The sequence below is a fragment of the Pteronotus mesoamericanus genome, unplaced genomic scaffold (assembly GCF_021234165.1).
Source record: "Pteronotus mesoamericanus isolate MK-2021 breed Mesoamerican mustached bat unplaced genomic scaffold, CSHL_Meso_final scaffold_21, whole genome shotgun sequence".
Lineage (NCBI taxonomy): Eukaryota > Metazoa > Chordata > Mammalia > Chiroptera > Mormoopidae > Pteronotus > Pteronotus mesoamericanus.
Genome location: NW_026555310.1, coordinates 28,628,262 through 28,641,661, shown reverse-complemented (window position 1 = coordinate 28,641,661; position 13,400 = coordinate 28,628,262). Strand labels below are relative to the sequence as shown.

The 13,400-nt window shown below is 41.7% G+C and overlaps 1 protein-coding gene across 2 annotated transcripts in view; it reads left to right on the top strand.

Moving 5' to 3' along the window:
* The window catches only part of BORCS5 (BLOC-1 related complex subunit 5), a 71,007-nt gene that overhangs the window by 42,739 nt on the left and 14,868 nt on the right, over positions 1-13,400 (top strand). For both annotated transcript variants that reach the window (XM_054591418.1, XM_054591417.1), the window contains exon 3: positions 1,732-1,889. In XM_054591418.1, the coding sequence (XP_054447393.1) occupies positions 1,732-1,889 (158 nt within the window). The remainder of the gene's footprint in view (positions 1-1,731; positions 1,890-13,400) is intronic.

The following is a 13,400-nucleotide window of genomic DNA, read 5'->3' as shown; positions in this document are numbered from 1 at the left end:
ATTCTCGGGACGGCCTGCTGGATAGCGCATTTTACAGCCTGTCTGGGGGCCAAAGAGCACTGGCTTGGGCCCCAGTACCTCTGAACCAGTGACATCAGTGGCTCGGGGCAGGAATGGGGAAGGGATCCCAAGATGACTTTTGGTGTGGGTAGGTGCCCCCTAAGCATGCCCAGCATGGCCCCATTGTCATGTTCATTTTGGCATGCCTTGTGCTTTATCACTGACTCTGCTATGAGGTAGAGCGTGGTCTAGCATAGTACTTCTCAGAATGTGGTGGGGGGGATCCCTGAGGTCCCGGGAGCCTGCCAGGGATTCTCGCAGGTCAAAGTCATTTTCACAGTAATACCGAGGCATTTGTTAATTATGCTCATTCTCTTACAAGTGTACAATAGAGTTTTCCAGAGGTTACATGATGTGAAAAAACAACATATTAAATGCAGAAGTGGCTATGAGACTCCAGCTGTTTTCTATTAAACCAAACATGAAAAAGACTTAGAAAAATGTAAACAAGTACCACTCTTTTCACTTTTTTGTCTGGGAGGATATAATTATTTTCTTTAAAATATGTTATTTGTTAATATTTATTGGGATTATTGTCATTTTTAAAAGATTTAGTCAATATTTAAGAATTTTCTCAGTTTAATTCTTTTTACTCAGTTTAATTTGCAAAAAGAGAATTACACCATGAACTACACAGAAAATAACAGAGTACAACTAATTTAAGTTACAGGAATCATAAGCATATATCCAGAATAAACAAACATAAAAATAATTTTAAAATACTATTATTCAGTTTAATTTTTAATATGTGCATATTGATATAAACTACCTAAATCAAAGCTCTTTGAGGTCTTCAGTAATTTTTGAGAGGGTAAAGGGTTGTAACACTAAAAAGTGTGTGAAACTTTGGCTTAGCAGAATGGACTTGGCCAAAAGTCGGTGGGCTTCGTCAGAACTTGGCTGTGTGACCATGGGGAGGTCATTTAGCCACCCTAATCGACTTCTTCTTTTGTAAACGCTAATAATTATCCTGTTCTATATACCTTAAAGAAAAGTAAGATAATTCTGTATGGAAGGCTTTGAAAATATAATGTCCTATGCAAATGTGCAGTAATTTAATACTTATATGACTAAACTTTTGTTGAAATAAAATGTGAAGAATGAGGTTTATGGTATGTCAGCTGACATTCTATTCACTTAAAAAAAAATTTTTATTTTTGCATCTCCTCCTAGCAATTTCTTTATACATTTTATTTCTTTTTCTCAATTTCTCAACCATTCTCATTCTTCAAAGGAATTAAGTAAATACATATTCTAAAGTTTTCAGTCAAGAAGGGATTTATATTCCTGATACTTTGAAATAGTGTCGTAAGGTCAGGAGCTCTATCTTGGAGAAACCACTTACTGGCTGTGTGACTTTAGGGAAGTTCCTTAATCTCTCTGTGTCTTGAACTCCTCATCTGTAAATTGGGGCTAATAATGCCATACTGCCTATGGTGATTATAAGTATATAATAATGCACAGGAAGCACTTTGTCAGTGCTTGGTACATAATAGATGCGCCATAAATGATAGCTGCTATGACTGTCATTAGCGTGTAACAAAAGATGCAAGATTAAATTTAGGTCTCTTACCTAGTCTTTAGTAAACTTATTATTAACCTACTTTATTCTAAGTGTATTAACAGTAATTTCCATTTCATTTGATTTCATTCTTCCTTTCTGCTTTGAAGGGCTGTTGAGTGGCCAGACTTCCCCAACAAATACCAAATTGGAGAAACTGGATTCTCAGCAGGTGTTGCAGCTCTGCCTCCGATATCAAGATCACCTCCATCAGTGTGCAGAGGCCGTAGCGTTTGATCAGAATGCTTTGGTTAAACGAATCAAAGAGGTAAGCAGGGTGGGAAGATAACATTGCTGACCTATTTTTGTGATTCCCTGAGACTCCTGAGTTGCTTTTGTACTGGGCAGTAGAGCTTTACGGGAAGGAGTCATTTTCTACCTAAGTTTTGACATTTAGTTTCATTGCTTTGGGGGTTTCTTTCCTAATAGTAAAATATGATGATGAAAGAGTGGTCCATGGAGTTAACCAAATCTGGAGTTTGAATCCTGCTTCACCACTTACTGTTTGGGCAAGTTACTCAACTTTTCTTGATCTCAGTTTTCTTACCTGAAAAATGGGGCTAAGTGGTAGTTACCTACCCCAAAGGTTGAGTGAAGATTAAGTTGCTCAGCTAAGTGTTAGCTCTTTTTTTTAAAGTTTGAATTTTACTTTTCAGTAACAGTTTACATTCATTATATTGAGTCAGTTTTCGGTGTACAGCGTAGTGGTTAGCCAATAATGCACTTTATATAGAGTGCCCCCTGATATTCCCGCGCCCACCTGGCACCATCCGTAGTCAGTACAGTATTATTGACTGTATTCCCTGTGCTGTACTTTACCAATACCAATCTGTACTTTTTAATCCCTTTATCCTTTTCACCTGGTCCTCCAACTCCCCTCCCCTCCCCTCCCCTCTGGCATCCATCACTCCATTCCCTGTATCTGTGAACCTGTTTCTGTTTTGTTTGTTCATTTATTTTGTTCTTTAGATTCCACAGATAAGTGAAATTATATGGTATTTGTCTTTCTCTGACTGACTTATTTCAAGTAAGTGTTAGCTCTTATTAGTATGTGTAACATCCTGCCATACTAATTTGCCCTAAATAGTTTATCTTCAAAACGGCTTTAGCTGGTTTCTATATATCCTTTATCTTTTATTTTCAAATAGGGTATCATTGTATTTTATCACTGTGTTAGCATGTGAAAGCTCAGTGATTCTTACTGGCTGGATGGAAACAATTGCCCCTATTTGGCCCACAAGGTCTTGTAAGGAAAAAAACAAGATAATTTATGCGAAAGTACTTAGCAAACTAAAGAATATGGTAGGATGTTGAGTAATTATTAATAACAGTAAGTAGGTACTTTAAGCTGGACTATTTCATTGCCTGGGCCACTGCATGGCATAGTTCTAGGAGCACCAAGTTATAAGTAAATACGTTTTTTAAAGTTTTTGCTCAAGAAGGGATTTATATTCCTGCCGTCTTGAAGTAGTGTCATATAAGGAAAGGGTCAGGAGCTCTGTCTTGGAGAAACCACTCATGAGAACGGCACCTGCTGGAGCTGTTTAACAAAATCGTTCTGGTCATTGACTCAGGCCAGGGAAGAATGTGGACATGAGGCAACACACAAGAACAAGATTGAGAATCACTGCGAATTCATCATTTATTAGAAATGGACATAGTACATCCTTGAAACTACAAAGTAGTCATCAGTATATTGATAGATTTGAATTTGTCACCACCTCCAGCGTATTAGCACATACCTTTCATAAAATGGAGTATGCATGTATGCCTATCTTCTCTCTAGAAAGTGTTTTATTTAGAAGACTGTTAAATGTGACCTTTCATATTGTTTGGCATTGCTGTGGCCTTTCAAATGGTCTGAACTATTTTACTCCATTGTGATCTACATAGCTTCAAGTCCCAAACATGATTATGCATTAGAATCACTTGGATTTTTGTTTGTTTTAATACTGAGTTCTCCTGTCCCAGAGCTAGTCTAGGCTGTGTTTTGTGAATCATTATTTTAGTAAGTTAACCAAATGATTCTTATGCCATTCTCCATTACCTGGGATTTGGAAACCACTGATCTACAGTAATATTTTCCAATATAAGTTCTATAAAAACTAGCCCATGTAAGGAGGATCTAACTTTTTGCATAATCCATCACCACCTTGGAAAGTCACAATGCATATTATCTTATTTTTAAAAAAGTTCTTAGGAATCTTACAGTAAGGAAAATCAGTAGTTTTCCAACTTTTCGATCTCAGAACTCTTATATTCGGTAACATCTATTAACATCTTACAGATACAGCATATTTTAAGACACTTCTTTGGAAAATGCCCTTGTAGACATAAGAAAGTCTTTACCATTTTTGACTATTGTGCTAAAAATTAGCCATGACATTAACTTTTAGAGAGACAATTTTGGAAAAAATCAACTTTTTAATGCTTCTTGTCTTCTTTTTGAAAGGTCCTCTAATCCACATCTCTTATTTTGTAGTTTAGGAAAGTGGAGTACAGAAAGATTGACTAGCTCATTTTAAAAGAGCTGGATAGAGTATTTTAGCTGGTAGTACAAGACAGAGCTTCTCCTTATACATTTTCAAGACTCAGAGCAGTGTTTCTTGGCCCTGAATATGTGTCATAATCACCTGGGAATTTTTTCCCTCCGGTATATAGGATGGAAAATTTTACACATGTGCTGAAGGAGACAAATACGGTGAACCGTCACGTACTCAGTGTCCACCGACTACGGGCGTCAGCACGCCAGCGCTCCTGTTTCATCCATACCCCCACTTATCCCTGTCACCTCCTCAACTGGTCTGTTTTGCAGTAAATCTCAAGCAAGCCTACAATTTCATTCATAAATATTTAAGTATGTATTTTGAAAGTAAAGGACTCTTTAAAAAAATTTTTTTTAATCTTATTCAATGTTAGACTTAGAGAAAAATCACATAAATAATTCAGAGAGTTCTTGTATACCCCTCACATAGCTTCCTCTAAAGTGAGCATCTTACAGAACCATATGGACAATAATCAAAACCAGGAAATTTACACTGGTACAATACTGTTAACTAAATGAAGACCTTTTTTGAATTTCACCGGTTTTTCAACCAATGAAGAACTCCTTTTCAAGGGAACCCTAGTACGTTGTTGGTGAGAATGCAGGCTGGTGCAGTATTCTCCATACTGCAATGTACTAGGGTTCTCCATGTGGAAAACAGTATGGAATTTCCTCAGAAAACTAAAAATGGAACTGCCTTTTGATCCGGCAGTTCCACTGCTGGGATTATACCCTAAGAATCCTGAAACCAATTCAAAAGAACCCATGCACCCCGATATTCATAGCAGCACAATTTACAATAGCCAAGTGCTGAAAGCAACCTAAGTGCCCATCAGTAGATGAATGAAGATCAAAAAGCTGTGGTACATTTCCACAGTGGAACACTACACAGCAGAAAGAAAGAGCCCCTCCCCTTCACAACAGCATGGATGGAACTGGAGAGCATTTTGCTAAGTGAAATAAGCCAGGTGGTGAAAGGCAAATGCCATATGACCTCACCTGTAAGTAGAACCTAATCAACAAAACAAACAAGCAAGCAAAATATAACCAGAGACATGGAAATAAGGAACAAACTGACAGTAACCGGGCCGGGGGGGGGGGGGGGGGGGGGGATAAGGAGGGAAAGGAGGGGAAGGTCAAGGAACATGTATAAAGGACCCATGGACAAAGCCAAAGTGGGGAAGGATTGAGGGTGGGAGGTGGGGGTGGGTGGGGCGGGGGAAGTGGGGATGGGAAAAGGGAGACAACTGTACTCGAACAACAATAAAAAAATTTAAAAAATAATAAAACATAAAAACTTGTCAAAAATAAAGCCATAATGCTGTTATCATAGCTAAAATATTTAACAGTAATATCTTAATTCATTCAGTACAGCTGATCTGCATTTAAGAGAATACTAATGTATGGGTGTCACTCTAAACCAGTTAGATTGAAATCTTCAAATGGTGGGGGGTGGAGAAGGGGGGAAGTTGAGCACTGGTATTCTTGAAAGTGCTCTAGAATCTGTAATCAACGTTGAGAACCAGTGTTCCAGAGCATTTAAAACAATTAAGCTGAGTTAAAAATCCTGTTTGAGGAACTTCGGGATTCACCTTGAGTGGTCAGTAGTTCACCCAGGACTGTTGGAAGACCCTGACCTGTCAGCACTCACAGCGCTGAGCAGTAAGTACCCCCATAGTTCTCCCGGAGCGGAGGAGGGGAGCGCTCTTTCAGGGTTTTCACTGGCGACTTACTGTCTCTGTTGGAAAGTGCTAGCGAACTCCCGAAGCACACATCCATCTGTACTCAATTCAAACCCAAGGGTTGAAATTAGTCATTTCCAAATGAATAAAGCTGAGGATGTAGTTCTAATCAAACACCAACTCTCTAATATTATTCCAGATGTTTCCTGGAAATTTGGTTGCCAGAGTGAGGAAGTAACATAATGCTATATGTATTGAAAAGTAAGGGAACTTAATAACCATGGCGAATATGCATTAGTGGAAGTGCAGAACCTGACTCACCCAGAGGCCTATAAAGTTACGGTGCTTGTGATCACTTAAGTTTGGGTCAAAGGGAAACACGACTGTAACCGTGTCTGAGTCAAATAAAAGAAAAATCAAGGAGTTGGCTGAGCTTTCCTGTTGCTAAATTTGGATGCTGCTCTTGAATGACAAGTTTATGTTTTAAAAATGTGTGTATGAGACAAAAGGAGAAGTTAGAGGTGGTCTTCCTTCACAATCGGGGAGTCCTGTAATATGCACTGGCCACTGGCTTCCTTAATGGCTATGGGGTCATGACCCCTCAGTCGGCCAGCCGCACCGCTGAGCACCTGTTGTAGACCCACTGAGTGTGAGGACCTGTAGGGCCACAGAGAAAGGTGACTAAGTCCCTGCTTGCTGCAAGCTGTCTAGGTGAGGGAACAAAGCAACACAGAACAGTAATATGAAAGATGAGGCACTATTGATGGAAAGTGCTCAATTATGGTTTATAATTGAAGTTCTCTAAGAGTTAAAGATCAGGCTTTCCTGGAGCAGGTGAGGGTTAAACTAGGTCTTAAAGGAAAACCAAGATTTGGGAAATGAATGGAGGGTAAGAGGAGAGTACTGCTGGCTGGGGGAACAGCTTGGCAGTCCTAGAAGAAAATTAGCTTTGGGGCTTCAGGGGACAGTAAAGAAACTAAACTTAGTCAAAGCAATCTTCTCTGCATTGAGAATCATAGACTGTTGGAGGCAGGGAGACTTGGGGACCCTGTGGTCCAATGTTCTGCATTTAGACACAGAAATCAAAGTCTGTTAGAGAAAGTCATTTGTCTAGGGTCACAGAGTGAAAGAGTGGCTGAAGTTATGGAATTAAATGTGGGCAAAGATAAAAGGAGGGTTTGTTTTTATTTTTTGTAGGTGGGATACTTGAACATGTTTACAGATTAAGGGGGAAGAGAGAGAAAAGATGAAAGATAGAGAGGGGATTCATAGAACAAGCTTCCTGAGGGGATAAGAAAGGATCGGATTTAGAGCTGCGGGGCTATTTATTTTGAGAGAAAAGGAAGGATATGGGTAAGTTTATAAAAAGAGGCTACCTGGCGCAGGTCGTCATACCTGAGAAGCCTGTGTGTTCTCTGTGAAGAAGAGGGGAGGTCATTTGTTGAGAGTGACCACTGGGGAGAGGTACAGTTGTGAGCACTGGGAGGCACCGAGGGCTCAGCTGAGCGAGAAAACCTCTGCCTTGTATTCGTGGGTGATGGAGCATAGTGGTCCTGAGGCAAACTGCAAAGCCTCTTTGCCTGGGTTCAAGTCCTGGCCTCGCCTCTAACTAACCGTGTGACCTTAGGTCTTCTAAGTTTCAGTTACCTCTTCTGTTAAATGGGGATGAGAATAGTATCCACCTCAGTAAGGTTCATGGGAAATGTGAGACGGGATGACAATGAACCATCAGTTCTCAGTTTTTAGGCTATAGATATATCACCTGTCATTTTGGGAATTTTTTGTATCTCATCATTTCTACTTAAGGTTTCAAGTTGACAGGCAGACACTTTCAGTTTTAGGTTATACCTGTCATTGAAATTTGGGTTAAATGAAAGGTAAAGAAGCGTCTTCGTAATGTGGGTGCTTTTCCCCAGAGGCAAGGAAGGTGGAGGAAAGGAGGCTGGTGGCAAATACGCAGCCCCGGTATGACAGAGTTGAGACATTTGGAGCAATTCTTGACACTCACCTAGATCACATTTCTGCCTCCCTCTAGTTGCTATCAATGTGTAAATAAATGGGAATACCTCTTAACTAAGATAAAGCCACTAGTTTTATTTTGTTACAGTTCTTACGTGCTTGCTTAAAGGCCTTGAAACTAAATTCAGGATATGATTCCGGGAGTCTCAGTGTTTTTCATTCTTAGGTACACTGATAAGCAGGCTAATATATATATTATATACTTATATATTAATATATATTTATATTCCTCACCCAAGGATGTGTTCATTGATGGGGGGGGGGGGATTGATATGAAAGGGAAAGATTGATTGGTTGCCTCCTGTATGTGCTCTGACCAGGAATTGAACCTGCAACCTGGGCATGTACCCTGGCCGGGAATCGAATTCACAACCTTCTTGTTGTACAGGAGGATGCTCCAGCCAACTGAGCCCCCCGCTGGGGCATAAGCAGACTATTTTAGCATAAACTAATGTGAAGCATTGAAGGGAAAGTTCAGATGAATAGGTGAAAAAGAGTTGCAATCCATAGAAAGCAATATGATTACATAGGAGTATAAAGAGACTGTGAAGTTTCTCTAATTTAGTTCTTTCATTAAACAAACAAAGAGACCACGGTGTTTGAAGTTTATTTGGAACTTGCCCAACCACAGTTTTTTCTCTTAGTTAATAATTAAGATACTAGATGAGTCTTCCCGATTCCAGTTCTCTTTCCTGCTTTACCATACTACTTATGTCTACTTCTTTGGAATCTTTCATTTCACTTTTAGTTATTCCCTTTCATGCAGTAGGGATTTAACTGGTGTTTGAAGGTGTAAGCTACCATTCTGGGATCTGCACGCAGAGCTAGGTAGGAATTCTCTCTGTTGAAAGTACTGTAATATTTAAGACCTAGCTGGAGCCATTTTCCAGGTATTTGACCTTGACTTCCTGTGCCGTGTTCCCTCCCATGAGCCTGGGGGAGGGATTGGTCAAGGTTAAATCCACTGCTCATAGTGCTGCACAGAGAACCAGTGTCTGAACTGCCATTAGCATTCATTCTGATCTCCTTCCGTTCAAAGCCTGGTTCTTGTGAACCCTTGGTCAGGTGAGGTTATTCCCCTTGGCCTACTGCCTTGAACTGTGACTCTCCTTTAAATGGTAACGTCATTAGATTCCTGTTGCTGCTTTGAGACATATCCCGGCATTGGTTGCTGCTTGCTTGACCTCAGATTATAAAATGGAGTGGGAGTGTTGTTTTTTGAACTACAAATTTTCACAAGAACCTTGAGATGCTGGGCTTCTTTGTACTGAAGTAAAAAAGTTTTGTGTTCCTTCCTCTCTTACAAGTAACTCTGGTGTAAATTTCAGGTTGAGAGTTTACAATATAATTATAATGCCCCCCCCCTTCTTGTCCTTTGGGCAACCTTTCTTTTTGGTAAGAAATACAACTGGTCCCTTGGGTGGCAGGAAATAGAGATGGGGGATTGGGCTCATTCTGGTTTGTCTGGCCGTAAGGACTGTCATGCACTGCTTCCTTCGGCCTGGCCCCACGCTTCCTTTACACCAGCGCTGCCCTGCCAGATGGCAGAAATCCTGGAAGAGGGCCCAATCAAGTTTATTACTTGCCTTTTGGAAATGTGGGCTGTGTTTTTTGGCGAGGCAAGAGCAAAGCCCAGTCATTTGACTGCTCCGAGATTTAACTCCATTGAGATTCTGTATACTGTCCCATGAGCATGTGTGAACAGCAGCCTCATCCCCCCGCCCCTCAGGTTTGTCGGCCCCAGACATGCCCCTAGACAGCGGGCACTGCCAGCCTTCCTAGTGCTGGCCGCACGTGCTGGGGGCCAGAGCCTCTGCTCCGCGCCGTTCCACAGCTCATTTCCAGTCTGCCACAGTGGGCAGTGTAAGAGCGCAGGGCATCCGTACGCCAGCTGGTAAGCCGTTGTAGGAGTGCGCGGGTTATAGAACCAGGAGCAGGACTGGGAAAAGATAGTCCCTGTCCTGTATCTCTTTGAGTGAAGACAAACAAGGGTTTTAACAAATCTGAGCATTGCTGCAATCATGAGGACAATGCCTGGCACACAGTAACATTTATTAAATGTTTGTTAAATAACAATTTAATATATTCTTCCATTATTTCAATATAGGCTTTCCAATTCTGTTAGAGAAAATAAAGATTATGAGAGTTGTATCAGGTGGGATGGGCTAGACTGCTTCTGTCAGTACTCAGAGATGTATAATGGCTCAAACACAACAGAAGTTGATTTCTTGCTCATGGTCAGGGTAGATGTTTCTGGTTGGTAGGTTACTTTCCTCCCTTAAGTGCAGGGGTCCGGGCTGCTCCTGCCTGAGGTTCGGGCATACCCAAGGACCACGCTGCCGATGGCGTCCGTTGTCGGAAGGAGAAAGAGAATGAAATAGCACAGATCGAGGTTCTTAGGAGCCAAACCTGTAAGTATTGTACATCTCTTGGGCTAGAGCTCAGTCACTTGGCTAATTACAAAGAAGGCTGAGAAATGTCATCTACATGTGTGCCTAGGGTCATAGTGAAATTGGAGCTACATATTGAGCATCTGTGCTGCCCTTGAACTTACATTCCTAAAATGCATGTATTGCCCAACTTAGATTAAGACTAGCTGGTGCAAGGTTCCATGGTAAATTTCACTTGTTTTAAATTTTCTCAATCATGAAAACCAAGTGATATTAAGAAAACCCTTAAGCTTTTAACATTAAGTGACAAAACCAGGACACAGCATTGTAACTTTTGACTCACTGAGGTCAGAATCGGCCTTTGGAACTTTGTGTGCGTGCGCCTGTCTCATTTATGAACCCGCCCAGCCATGTGCCGCGCTCTGTTCTAGGTGCTGAGGGTGGGTCACTGGCCAAAACGGAACCCTTCCCTCACAGCCCTTCCATTTCACTGGCGAAACAGGTGACAAACAAGGCAAAGAAGCAAAACATAGAGCAGGTAATATAAGTGCTGAGAATAAAAATATAAAGCAAGAAAGGGGATTTGAAATGTCACTAGGGTGGAAGGCTTAGGTAGGGTGGGCCAGGAAGGCTTTACTAGAAAGGAACTTTGAATGCAAAGACCTCCTAACTAGAATCAGTAAAGAGCAAGCCCAGAGACTCTTGCTCAAAACTCTGTCTATAACTAGAATTTCTCCAATTTTTGGACCAATGAAAATCATAGTACCCAAGAGTCTACACATTATTAACAATCTAGTCGTTGTGATACTTACCTGGATATTTTGGACTGGAGACTTATTTGCTATCTCTGTTGTTAGTTGGGAGGACACTTTCGGATTGATACTCTTCAAAAAAAACAAAAACAAACCACCACTCTAATTCTTTCAGGTTCCAAGATGTGTCCCTAAAGCTTGAGGCAGCAGTTAACTTTTTTCTGCCCATATTGACAGGCTGTACTTTAATATTATAAGACTTCAGGTGTACTCTTCAGTTCTCATTCTACACATGAGTAGAGAACTGATCACCTGTCTAAGGTTATACCAAACCATTACTAGAAATTGTGCAGAAAGTTAAGGTGGCAGCCAACGTGTGCTCAGAGCAAATGGGGTGTGACTGTGCAAGCCCTCTGTAGGCCATGAGGTTATTTTAGGGAGTAAAAGTCATTTATTTCAAATGTAGCAAGACCCAGGAGGAGGTGATGTTAATCTGTAGAATATTCGTGGCACAATTACAGCGTAGATTCAGTGATGATTTCTTCCTTTGTCCTCAGGTAGCTCAGCGCTCTCTCTTTCATTCACCCTTGCTGAGACCAGAGACTCTAACCAGTCACTCACTTGCCTTTCCACCTTGTAATAATCATCGCTATTGTCTCCAAAGTCCACTAAACTCAGACAGCTGCCTGGTCTCCACTCCGGCTCCATGCCTTCTGCTCTGCTCCCTCCTGCAGGAATCTGGTCCCCGTCGCTGCCTGATGAATCCTGTACTCCCATCAGTACGTGCCAGCAGCGAGTACCTAACACATTCCTGGTTCCCCTTGGTCTCATTTCTTCCCTGGTGCTCAGAAGTGTTTGCTGGATGAATATGGGTAGCAAAGAAGAGCCATCACCTCAGCTGTCTGCGAGGCTGATGATGTGAGCCTGTGAGCTCCCGCATGTCAGGAGAGGTCATCCAGCGTAGTGTGCAGGAGCCCAGACTCTGGGGTCAACTGACGTATACCCAGATTGTCTCAGTATCATCATCAGCATCATCAGCATCTCCTCCTGACAGTCGGGGGTATTCTGTCTGTGTTTTAGGTTTAGGTTAAAGCAGGAGTTCCCAGCCTCCAGCCTCCACACCCGTGGGCGCTGTCGCATTACCGCCCGAGCTCTGCCTTCTGTCTTCCCCCACCCCCACCCCAGTTGGTGGAAAAATTGTCTTCTACGAAACCAGTCCCTGGTGCCAGGAAGGTTGGGCACTGCTGAGTTAGAGGATTTCAGCAGTAAAATATTTACCTCCACACCACCCAGAAGGCCTGTTCTCCCCGCTCTGAATCAAAGAAGGGGTTGTGTTCATGGATGGTTTGGGTGCCCAAATAAGGAAATTTTAGAGCACATGATTAATTCAATTTTATATTGTTTAGTCACCTAAGATCAGTGGGTTGTTTTTTCTTTGTTTGTTTTTTTGTTTTTTGTTTTTTTGAGAGGGGAAGGGAGAAAGAGAGGGAGAGAAACATCAACGTGTGGTTGCCTCTCACGCGCCCCCCCACTTGGGACCTGGCCCGCAACCCAGGCATGTGCCCTAAACCAGAAATCGAACCCATGACCCTTTGGTTCTCAGGCTGGCACTCAGTCCACAGAGCCACACCAGCCAGGGCCTAAGCTCAGGTTTTAAAATATCGAATACGTCCCTTAGGTCATACAAACTTACTTTTATTTTCGTTTCATTCTGGACATTGTGAAAGGGAGTCCGGGTTAGTCATGCGGCCCTCAGGTTTTCTTCATCATCCACCTACGCCGTCTACCAACATGGCGTCTACAGTTCCTCTCTGAAGGAAGCAGTAGTGATAATAAAAATACGGCTGCCATTTTTTATAGGTTCAGAGGCCTGAAAGGTAAACCATTCAAGGTGACACAGTTGTTAAATACTGGAGCTGGGACTCAGACCCCGATCTAAAACCCAGCTTTGAGACTCTAAATGCTTTTTTTTTATTCTCTTCACTTCTTAATGCAAGAATTTTTACTTCCCAGCTTCTCTCTGTGTTTGTACCTAATGCTAACTTTCCCTAACCCGATATCCCTTTATAATATTTCCTTCTTAGTTGAACAGTGTGTTTTTATATTTCAAAAGTGATCCCTAAATAACCCTGAAGCCCTATCCAGGTGGCTCAGTTGGTTCGTGTTGTCCCAATACGCCAAGGTTGTGAGACCAATCCCCAGTCAGGACACATACAAGAAACAATCAATGAATGGATAACTAAATGTAGCAACCAATTGGTGTTTCCATCTCTCTCTCTCTCTCTCTCTCTCTCTCTCTCTCTCTCTCTCCCCCCTTTACTCTCTCTCTCGCAGGTCAATAAATAAAAAAATTTCAAAAATAACCCTGATGATCGCACATTTACATCTTCA